General features: G+C 37.5%; 1 protein-coding gene across 1 annotated transcript in view; it reads right to left on the bottom strand.

Annotated features, from left to right (window-relative positions):
• LOC144631897 (uncharacterized) overlaps positions 1-7039 on the bottom strand; it is a 45469-nt gene extending 38430 nt beyond the window's left edge. The window contains exons 1-5 of the mRNA XM_078490480.1: positions 6988-7039; positions 5157-5171; positions 4302-4369; positions 3112-3351; positions 642-783 (exon numbers count right to left, since the gene is read on the bottom strand). Coding sequence (XP_078346606.1) covers positions 642-783; positions 3112-3351; positions 4302-4369; positions 5157-5171; positions 6988-7039 — 517 coding nt within the window. The remainder of the gene's footprint in view (positions 1-641; positions 784-3111; positions 3352-4301; positions 4370-5156; positions 5172-6987) is intronic.
• Positions 7040-12088: the final 5049 nt, after the last annotated feature.

Below are 12088 nucleotides of genomic sequence, written 5' to 3'. Positions count from 1 at the left end.
CGTGCAACATATTTTGCAGTACCACATGAAAGCACTACCCAACAGCCTTTATTTCAATGTTCACACACTAGGGTTTCATCCGCTCAGACTTGAAAGTTAGAACCACTTTTAAATAATAAAGTACCACATGAAAGCACTACCCAAAAATTTTTATTTGAATGGTCACACACCAGGGTTCATCCGCAGATTCTTTAAATTATCACCAACTACAATGTAGGTATTTATGCCAGGACTTAAAGGTCGAGACATACTAGGCAAAAAGTCGCAGCGACAGCTTTCTGCAACAAGTCGCCCCGTGTGTAGTGTTTCAAACCAAGTCGCTGCGACATACGGGCGCTTGTCCGGTGCACACACAGCGAAAATGGAGGAGTTGGAATGTGAATTAGTTTTCCAATTCAATATGGCGAAAATACATGATGCCCTCTCGTTCGTTAATTTATATTTTGTCACAAATTGACAAATTTACATATCAACCCAAACAATGACCTGGGTATTTTACAGTATACAGGTAGATGGGCCTATAACCAGATGGGGGGGGGGAGGGGGGGGGTGGGGGGCTTATAAGCGGGAGACAGAAGCGGGGCTTATAACCGGCATTTTGCGGTATATAAGAGACCAGGCTAACATTTTTTTCGCCTCACCTGAATAACAGCCATACAGTTCAAACCTCATCGATATGTAACTGTGCCATGTGATTGGATGAATACGAATATAACGAGCTATGATTGGCTCATCCAGTGGATTTACAACAACACTCTGGTAGTCTTTGTTGGCGATATATTCCTGCAACGGTGCAAAATGTAGGATTTTAAGGGTATGTTTTTAATTTTGTTTTGCAACATTGGCATTCTTGCATACAGACGGTGAGTGTATTAAATTTATGAGTTTGAGTTCGAGTTTGAGATTGAGCTGGATTTCGAGTTTAAGTTAGAATAAAGAGTTAAGGTTGTGGTTAGGAAATGGATTCTTTTAATTCTGTTTCACAGCAAGAAGCCCCAAAGGCTCACAATTTTTTTTTGGAGTGCTTTCTGTGCCACCCTAAATTTACGAGCACTAAAACAATAGCCTGCGAAAACAGCCGCCTCTCATTCGCGAATGAGAGGCGGCTGTATTCACAGGCTACTGAAACAGCTCCGTTTTTTTTTTAACTTTGCAAAAACTGATCATTGTTTGTAAATACAGCGGGAAGTTTGGAGAGCACGAAAGAAGCCTAAGAGTTTCACGAGGCGATAGCCGGAAGCAACTCTATCTTCTTGACCGCTCTCCAAATTTTTCAAGTGCACATAACCCGATAGTGCACAGCAAAAAGCATGAACCAATTGTTTTATAACATTGCGGGTGGAAAACCCGCGCCAAAAACTCGCGTTCGAGGAAAAATTCTGGCGAAGCGATTTGCTTGCGCTATCAGCGTGCACTGTTGGATTATGATGCACGCTTACGTGATACTGAATAATTCGAGTTTGTTCGTAGCACGAGTCAAGTTCGAGCCCGAGTCAAGTTCGAGTCACGAGTCAAGTTCGAGTCAAATGTTTTTGTCTCATCTTTTTTTTAGCAAGATCTTTTGACTAAAAGTAATAATGTCAAAAAATGTCGCAGAGGTAAATTAAGATCTCATCAGCGTTGGCAGTTAGGTTTTTCACACGACAAAGTTTTGCGATGCAGACGCGATCGCAAAGACCTATTTGTATTTTGCAGCGATATAATTAATAAAGCTTTAAACTACCGGTATTCCTTGCTCCGTCATTCAATTCTATGTTTATAAAACATTTCCGGAATGAATTTCATCGCCTTTCTATATGCTTTTGCCAGTGGCTTCTTAGGGGCTTTTCTTGGGCGACGAGGAATTTTTTCCCCTTTAAATACGCGAAATTAACATCGCGTTCTATTTCGAGAAGCGGCGACCGATTCGTTTTCAATCAGTGATATTTTGATGCACAGTTTGATCTAGAATAACTTTTTATCGGACAGCTCCGAATTTGGCATCAGTCTTGCGTTACTCGCGACTTGAGAGAAATGGAGCACTTGCATTACCGTCGAAATGTCCCGGAGTCCCAGAAATGGGGGAAACATTTTTTTTTTTTCAGTGAACTTGTTTTCTCTTGACTCCTGATGTATTCATTTTGTGCTGAAAAAGTGAAAGAATCAACAAATATCCAGACATTTTCGAGTAATGCCTTTTAACTAGATAGCTGGAATCAAGCAAGCTTTGAAAAAAAGCGTGACCTTTGCCCACTTTTGTCATATTTTGGACGTCACGTCACGATTGGTGTTACTAATATTTCGGCCGCCGCTTGTTCGTTCGCTCACGCAGGCAACATTCAAGTTCCCTTGATAAGTGCTTTTTAAATATAATTTTTGTGTCGTTGAAGTGGAACCTCTGCCTCAGTTGTGAGTAATTAATCATTTAGTAGGAAACTGTTACGATCAAATTCACTGGGATGCCAAGGAATGTTTACTTCTTTGAAGCAGCTGCGAACCGATGAAGGAATCAGCTCTCGCAATCGGCATTGAGAGCCAAGTCTTGCTGTTCCTGCACTTCTGGTACAACATTTTGTATGTAACACAGCAATTAAAACCAAAAGACCAAAAAAAAATTTAAAAAAAACAGTTGACTCGTGACTCGAACTTGACTCGGGCTCGAACTTGACTCGTGGTACGAACAAACTCGAATAATTCTGATTGCGCCGCTCTGCAAGCTACGTTATATTATAGATAACAGGGAGCTTTAGCAATGACGACGGCGACGCCGAGGACAACGCCTGGTGCAAAATAAATTTATATTTTACTCGAGAATCTCACGATTATCCAGAGGTATTCAGTGTATCCATTGGTTTAGGAACAAGCCCAAGCTGAATATGTAAAGAAAGCGTTTAATCTCCAAATAGAAATACGGGAATTTAGCTGTCATTGATCACGTTATCCAATATACGCAATACTTGGTCATTTCACGTTGTTTTTTCGCAGAGAACGGCCAAGAAATGTACCAAGATTGAAAACGCACGTGCAGAGTTATTATTTTGCTCGTTAAACCTTTTTTTTTTTTGGTGACGTTCTCCTTCACGTTGCCGTCGTGGTTTGCCCAAGCTCCCTAACAACTATTTCTCAACGTACCCGAGGGAAGTTATAAGGTTTATGCGTTTGAAACTCAAAGTATCCTCCATCAATGCTGTAAGAGACGATGTATTTGGTGACCCATTGTCCTACATTATAGCGGCCCTGAGTTCCGATTTTTGTCACTTTGGCCACCTTTCCAAAGTCCACCTGAATCCACTGCCCGATGTCGCTGCCTTTGGCAATATACGAGCTCTGGTGATTCAACCTGCCATAGCTCGGTCCATAGCTGGCACCATACTGCAAAAAGCAACAAATGATGATGATGATGATGATGATGATGATGATGATGATGATGATGATGAAACAAGGCAAAAAAAAAAAACAAGAGGAATATAACTGATTAAAACGTTATTCCCTAATTATAAAGCTTCCTAACTTAAAAGCTGCATGTCCAAGGGCTTTTGAAGTCTATATCGGTATGTTAAGAGTGGTATTGATGATCAGCTCGGCTACCATGCGGTATTCTTATAAGCACCTCATTTTTGTCAAAAGCAAAATTGCCTCCAATTAAAACCATAATTGCTTTTGACAAGCCCAGTTCCTTCAGATTATTTCCTTCTTTCGAAATGTCCACTAGAAGAGGTCTTTTGAAACTTTTGAAACAACAAATTATATGCTAAAAACAACAATAATCTTAAAATACCCAAATAACTAAATTACATTTTTATTCCCGATTCCCATTATGTTCGTCGATACTTTGGAGAAAGACCACAAGTAAACGTTTTGAAGCATAGCGCTTCAACGCCGACGAAAGGCCTTGCCGAAACTTATAGGACTGTGTCACGGATTTTAGCCAACTTGATTTAGGCATGGGAAATGACGATCAAATTCGTTTAAAATTAAAAAATAATCTCTTAAAACAGTGAATTAAGGAACATTCCAATAACACGCCAAACACGAAGTCACGGAGGGCCAAAAGCGACGAAGATTAAAACGGATTTGTTTCTTTGAATTACCGTATTGCTGGGCTGAACAGTTTTCAGAGTTAATCTTAATTTCTTGCCCCAAAATAAACTTAACGTTCTTCTTCTTTTCGAGACACAGACTTTTCCCTATTTTTATTCTACCTTTTGCATCATCTTTATTTACAAATTTGTAAGTATTCACAAATTAAAAAAAAACATGTACAACTTCTGTTCAAGCGGGAACATTGGATTATTAAGTTTTTAGCTTTGTTGCGGGCTTACCTCAGAAACAGCTTTCAATGCCGAGTTTGGAATTTGTCCACTTTCCATCCCCATCGGCGAGTCACAATCTATAAAGAGACATGAAACATTAATTCATGTTGAAGGGGCTTTGTCACGAATTTTAACAGATTTTTGAAGAGCCAAAATTTAAAAACAAAATTGTAACTTGAAAAATTGAGGCTAAACTTTTCACTCTGTTTCCGCGCGTCTTCAAAAATTCGATATTTATAATCGAAGTTTGATTGCTATCCACAAATTAAGGCTATATCTTCCTTTAGATTAGATGCTCAAAGATAATTTTTTTCATCGGGTTACGTTACCTACCACTAATTTTAGAACAGTTTAGACCAAAAAATCTGCGAAATCCCCATGACGTAGCTCCTTTAAGGACATAATTCGGATCAATTTAGGTTTCTGGGAAACTGCTCACCTACCCCTCCCCAAACCTAACATTTTGCCCAAAGCGATAAGTAAGGGTTAATGTTAGGTTTGGGGAGGGGTAGGTGAGCAGTTTCCCAGAAACCTAAATTGATCCCATAATTCCTGGATTTTCTCAGTGACTGTGTAAGGTTTATTTATGGAACGCAAATCACCTTATAACTATTTTTATTGGTCACCTGTATGTAAAAATAGTTTTGTGCCTGATTTTTAGTTTGTTTTAGCCGTTTTAGGCAGTATGTATATCATGTTCAGGCTAATTAGTAATTTTTTCAATTTTCAACATTTCTACGAAGACATTTAGTAGTGAACAATAAAGACGATAGACTGTTTCAGTCTCGGGTCTATCGGCAGATAGTTGCCCTTAACCATTTCTTCCTCCCATTAATATTCAACACAATGTTTCTTTGTACATACCTCCAGCGACAAGACCTACAAAAACAAACGAAAAAAACCATAATTGATATATTAATATAAAAATACGTAATTCAGACAAGGTTCCATATCAAATCGCTGTTTAGTGTGCACAGGACACGGTAGACGACGAAAATTTAGGAATTCCAACGATAAATGACTATCATATGAAAATTAATCGTAAAGTAAGCATCAAAATACATAAACATTTTTTAAGAGTGAACATCTTCATCGCCTCGGTGACAGAAATTGCTCGAAAACATCTGAAAGTCCAAGAAATTGTATAATAGGAGTATTCGTATTTTAGAAGCCATAGCACAACTAAAAGTCTATCCAAACTCAAATTCTTTATTTGTTTATTTTATTTTATTTCATTTTATTTTCTCTTTCTACACTGAACAGAAAAAACGCACAATGAAAGACAAAGGCATTCATAAAAACTAGCTTTTAGTAAGTGAAATGCTTTAATTTGCATTCTGAAGGGAGTATGTCAAAGAGAACATTTTTAGTGCCTAAATCATTGTTCATGTAAGTTCATTTTATAAAGGGTGTTATCGTAACGATAGAAACACAGCTCTCACCGAAAAATTAAAAATTAAACAAAAAGCATCCGAATATAAAAGAAAAGCTTTTTTCACCAGAGAAATGCTTTTGAATTTTAAAGAAAGTAGAATTAAATAGGGAGAAAATTAGTCTCAAATTATTAATTCTAGGGGCTTAAAGGTGTCATCGAAACGATTAAAGGATGCGCTACTTTTCGCATCAAAACCGAAAACAGCATTTGTATATAAAGGCCGACATTTAGTAAAAGAAACATTCTCTTGCATTTTGAAGAAATTGGTCAAAAACGAGGCAATATTTCGTTATTGAACCATTGCATCTTTATAGAGGTGTTTTCGCAACGATAGAAACACTGCCTATCCTAGGAAAACCGCTACCGAAAAATACTTGTAAGCGACAAAAAAAAAATTGAACTATTTGCGAAATTGGGGAGTTTTACTTGAACAAGAAATTTCGGTATAAAAGGGGCCTGGCCTGAGTATTCCTCCCAGGTGTCAGTCAACCGTCAAAGCATAAACATCTGGTAAACAGCATGCGCATTTTCTAAGGCAGTTACTGGTAATTAAAATGTGCTTAATTTTTGTTCGACTATTTTGTTAAGGGCTACTTAAAACGCTGAAGTAGCCCTGAAAACATTAACTTACACACAACGGAAAACAAACACACTTTAACTTACGCAGAAACATAAACTAAAAGAGCAATAGGGTATCCGTCCCGAATACTGCCTTTGAGATTAGAACACAATTGAGTGGGGAAAAATATGACCTTGCCGCCTCTAGATCTAGGTGAGACTCCGCTACTAATTGACTTAACAGCATAAACCACGACGGCTAATTCATCATTTTGCTATCTCAAACTGAACGCTGTCTTTATATATTCAGCTTAACTGAAAACATCTATATAATCCTATCATGGGACTCTTAGATAAAATATGAATTCATTTAGTTTTGGTAGGCTTTGTTATCCACGTCGCATCGAATTGCTTACATGTGTTAAGCTCCCTATTATTTTTTAGAGAAATGGAGAGATTTTGGACTTTTCTTTTAAATCGCGTTGTACCGTGTCATACGACATCTAATGGGGTGTTTTTCTTCTCTTGGCAAGAACACGCAAAGACAATTTTCAGCAGATCAAACAACCGGGAACTATTAACTTCTGCCACGTCAAATTGCGATGTGCCGAGCGTAATTCACCGTTAAATATTTACGAAAGGTAAAGTTAACTCTGCATTAAAATGAAGTTTATGAAATAGTAATAAAAACGTTTCACTTACCAATTCCAAGAAACAATTGCAACCACGGTAGCATTTTAACCGCCATTTCCATCTTTGGCAGAGCTTCCTGGGACGTCGACCTGCCTCCGATCATCGAAAGATGGGAGTGAGATTCTGAATAACTGTACTGCTCATTTATTGACCAAAATAATTTACCAATCAATTATGTTTCTAAACAAAGGGCACAGAGCTAGCTATGCCCATCCTTATTTGTTTAAGAAAGGGTTTTGTTCAGGCTTTGTTGTGCTCAAACTCATTAAGGTCCTTTTAAGTAATTTACTTACAAGTTAAATGTTATTTCAGTGTAGTGAGCACACTTGGAAATTCCTATTTTTCTTGATCCGCAGTACAAAGTTCTTATATATAACTTCACTTCTTGCATTCATCAATACCGCTACAACTATATTCTATTTTTCCAGAAGTGAAGATAAATTTTAATGCGTATTTTATATTTAAATAGCATTCAATTCAGTTGTAAAATTGCCACCATTGAAATGTACATTGAACACAGTTTTGAGGAATAGTTTAACTGAAGGACGGTGTCCTTGCAAAATAACTTCAATTAATAATTATTTTTAACGCCGCTGAAAAATAAAACCGCAAAAAAGACACTTTAATCCTGGGTTTGTAATGAGCTCTTCGAACTCTAGTTAGAGCTAAATAAAGTACTCGAGTAAACTAATATCGAGACAGCTAATAATTAGAAGTGGTCTGACGCCCTCAGTTTGCTATTAAGGTTGATTGCCAAGTCCACAATTACAGACTCTTCTTTGTATAGTACTGTTCTTTTGAGGTGCTGATCGTTAGGATCTCATCGGTTCTTTTGAATTTGCCTCACATTCCTAAGCAACATTTTTTAACCCTTGTTATTTGGTATAATGGATTATTGCGATGTCTTTTTGGCGATCTTTAGAGATATGTTGATTAGAGAGTTTACAAGGCACTTAAGGCCGGTTTTCTTTAAAAAAGAGAGCGGGGTTATTTTTTTATTTATTATTTTGTTGCATTTCTTACTTGTGTTGTTCGAATATCGATGTTGATTCCCCTATCGATCCTGCAGAGAAATTGACCTGTCCATTACGGACCTAGCGTACCAAGGCTTTAAATTTTTGGCCTGATTTCGTATTTGAACGCAGACAAAAGTCATGTCTTACAGAATGTAACACCTGTTGGTTTTTGTTCGTTCCAACTTTTCCAATCTGACAAAAAAATATAAAAAGAAATGCAGCGCCCAAAACCGGCCTAAAATTAAGACAAACACTAATTGCCGGCTAATCATTTTTATCGACGGTCCTTGGCGCGCGGAATGAAAATAAAAATAAATGCATCAAGAAAATACATGCGGCGCTGGTCTTTAATGGTCTCTAAAACTGATAAATAAGTCAAAATTATTTTCACTGAGAGAATTTCCGGTGTTCAGGACATCACACATTTAGTCGATGGAAAGGTACTACTCGCTTTACTAATGATCCTTTAAGGGAACTCGACTGCATTATTTGCGATTGAAAAGAATGACAAATGAAATACGTCATAAAAGACAAAAGATAATTCAATCAGCCTTCATAGGTGAGGAGAACATATTTTTGTTACCAAATTTTTTACAAAAATTTTTATTCCCCCTTCTGGACACCAATAGTTCCCGGACTTGTTCGATATCTCTTCCCTTGCCTCGTAATGATTGCAGGTTTACTGGAAAAATTCAGTGGAAATATTAAAACAATTGCTGTCCGATGTTTCCATGACACTGCCGCGGCGTGCCATTATTTTTCAGGCAGAGCCACTGTTTCTTCGATTCGTACGTGGTTTGAATATAAATGAGTAAAAACAGTACAATAGACCCTTGGCATAAATGGCTTCCGCATTTGAATAACAATACAGATACATCCTTAGCCTCACGTTTACGTAAAAAATCCTTTGTCTTAAAACATCCACACGAGGCTAAGGATGTACATAATATTGTTATTCAAATTTGGGCGCCATTTATGCAAAGGGTCAATGGACGTCGGTTTGTTTCTTTTGTGGTAATGAAAATAACTTAACGCTCTCTATGGGTACCCACCGTCTTCGTTTTCTTTGTATTTTTTTCTTTCTTTTTTTGCGAATCTTCGTTTGTTTTTAGGCAGATCTTCGTTTTACGGATAGAAACGGTTTCTGCGTCTTCGATTTCTTCGGAAATACTCATAGATAGGCACTTTTAAGCTCGCTTTTTGCGCCACTTTTTTGCTGTGCAGGATTTCCCTCCCAAAAAATGAACAAAAAAGGTCCGACACAAACAGGTTGTTGAGGAAGAAAAAGAGGACATGTAGATTGACTCGAAGCTATTTCACACGGATTGAGTGCAGCAAAAGTCCGTCAAATTACAGCGAAATATTCTCCCTCCTTCTCAGTCCTATCTCAGACAAAAAGCTCATGTTCTTTTCGACCGAAACAAAACCCCGCCGTCTTTTTATCTTTCCACTAACTGCTTATATCTATAAAAATCTTTTTCAATCGTGTGATAAATCTCTTATTAACCAAGCTTGCTCGGGACCGTACTAGGAGAATACCGGCCCCCGGGTCTTTTCTGTACGGTCGGTAGGTCCGTATAACGTAGTATCAAGACCTCGGGCCGATATTCTTGGCAAATTTATTTTTCACTTCACATTGTCTTCGGCCATTGTGACTTTCGATGTATTTCCATTGGTTTAATACCCCCAAAGGACGTTTTGTAGTGGAACCCGTTAGCTTCCTGAGGAGGGCATTTGAACGCAGCAATTTTGACCAATTTCAGTGAACATTTCATAAATTGTCTCGACTGGTGGTGCAGATCAATAGTAATGGGCAAATTTACGACCTGATTTCTTATTCTAGGTACTTTAAAGGTCTTTAAAAGAAGAAAGCGAGTCGAGGAAATATATTTTTTCGGGTACATTTTAGAGGCGGTGACCGATTCTTCGGTGTCGAAGTTGCATGTCTTGTGTGAATAATCATATTCTAGAAGAGTCGAAAACTTGAACTCGCGTAAGCAATGCGAAAATATTTCTACTTCATTTTACTACAAATACACAGCCATAAAAGCCGATTTCAGAAGGTAAACAATTTACAATACCAATTAGTGAATAAATTTTAATAATTGTAATGGCAAGCTGAAAAGTTGTTGAATTGTCTCATCAAGACCGCATGGCCATGCAGTGCCATCTTTAACCAAAATCAGATTAACTTGATATATACTAGTTATGCAACGCTTTCGAGTGGTATACTATGGAATATCCCACGAGTCACTTGTATTTTCTCGGTATACACACGAGCCTTTAGGCGAGTGTGTATGCCAAGAAAATACAAGTGACGAGTGGGATATTCCATAGTATACCACGAGAAAGTGTTGTGTAACTATTTTATACCATGCCATAGAAAATACGCTTACTAAATTTCGTCGAGAATACAGTCGCAGCGCACTATGGGAAGGTTGGGTTGAATACCGTCGAATATACAACGGCTTTCCTGTATTCTGATTGGATGTATTTTCTATGGCATGGTATAAATATATATATGTGAAAAAGTGTGGGATTGAATATAGCTATCAAGCGTTGTACAAGCCATTGTGACCACAAAAAGTAACATTACGTTGTTAAATAAAAAAAACTCAATTTTCCAACAGGTGAGTCAGTGAACTGAACAAGGCCGGATCAATGTTATAATATTTTAAAATTAATGATATGTGTTGTACCATAGATAAAAAAGGTTTTTTTTTATTACATGTGTAAGTGCCATTTTTAGAAACATGGTAATGTTGATCTACGTTGTATCGTTATGTACGTTTTTGTGAACAAAAAAAGGAAAAGAAAACAACAAGAAATGCTTTCGAGTTAAATACAGCTGCCTAGATATTTACAGTTATAGTCTTTGAGACATCTCCTACACCACATCTAGAAATTTTCTGTTGATGAAATGCAAAGTTGCATCGATCAAAAAAATTTAAGTTTTTTTTTAAGACTGTACTGATACCATGTGCATTTTTTAAGTTTAGAAATAATCTTATGCTTATCCTCGTGGTAAAACAAAGCGTTTTTTGCAAGTTAAGTTTATGAATGCAAAACTAAAAAAATTGAACTACAAAAAATAGTTTTTAAGCTGAAACGGTTTCCTAGATATTTACAATAATTAGAAAGTGCGAGTTACACGTTTCATCTGAAGAAAATTCCAAAACCACACCCCAAAGGTATTTCTGAAAAGAGAATTTTTGTTTGTACGAAGCCAAACGGAATAACCGTTATTGTACTGACATGTTTGTTTTCTCTTGCCTAATAATAAAACGCAGAGACATACAAATTAGAAAAGTAAGTAAACTGCAAATGAGGACGCCTAACATTATAAGCCTTGTGGTTTCTCTTTTAACTGAGCCTGGTTCTCATATAATCGCCCGATCGTTTCTATCGCCTCTGTCACTTCAGAAAGTTTTCTTGCGATCTGGGCGATTATATGAGAACATAACACAGACGATCGCTAACGTCTGCGGCGATTGGGGCGGTTACGATCGCTTGGATCGCCCGTGTTCTATCCTTCTAGCTTCTCTTTCCCTTCTTCGCCGTAAAACTGTAATAACTGAGAAGATAGGAGGCCACGAGTTTTGCTCTTTCATTGAAGGCTGCCATTGTGTTGATCTAGGGCTAAAATGATTGTTTTTGGTAGGTCTCCGCTCATACCAGGCGATTGGGACGATCATATGAGAACCCCCGATCGCCTGGTATGAGCGAAGACCGCCTACGATCGTCTTAGTATTAGCAAACGATCGATGCGATAGAAACGGTCCGGGCGATTAAATGAGAACCAGCCTTTAGGATACCTTCAGTCGTCTACACTGTAAATTTCTTCTTATTTCTTTCTTTAAGTTTTTATGTGGTGAAATAAAACTGTACAAAAGTGCACAAATAAATATGGAGTGTTACTCTAACCACAAATATAAGCTAACCATTTTTTAAATTAGTGCTATTCCCCAGCGAACCGAAGTATTACAAAAAGTAATGTTATAAAAAGTATTATAAAAAGGTCGGTTACCCAGCGTAGTAAGAGACTTGCATATTAAAAAGTTTAAAAGTATACCATTATTTGACCTTAAATCATA

The sequence above is a fragment of the Oculina patagonica genome, chromosome 12 (assembly GCF_052425735.1).
Source record: "Oculina patagonica isolate OP01 chromosome 12, crgOcupat, whole genome shotgun sequence".
Lineage (NCBI taxonomy): Eukaryota > Metazoa > Cnidaria > Anthozoa > Scleractinia > Oculinidae > Oculina > Oculina patagonica.
Note: the sequence above shows the minus strand (reverse complement) of the source record. Positions and strands in the feature narration are given on the sequence as shown.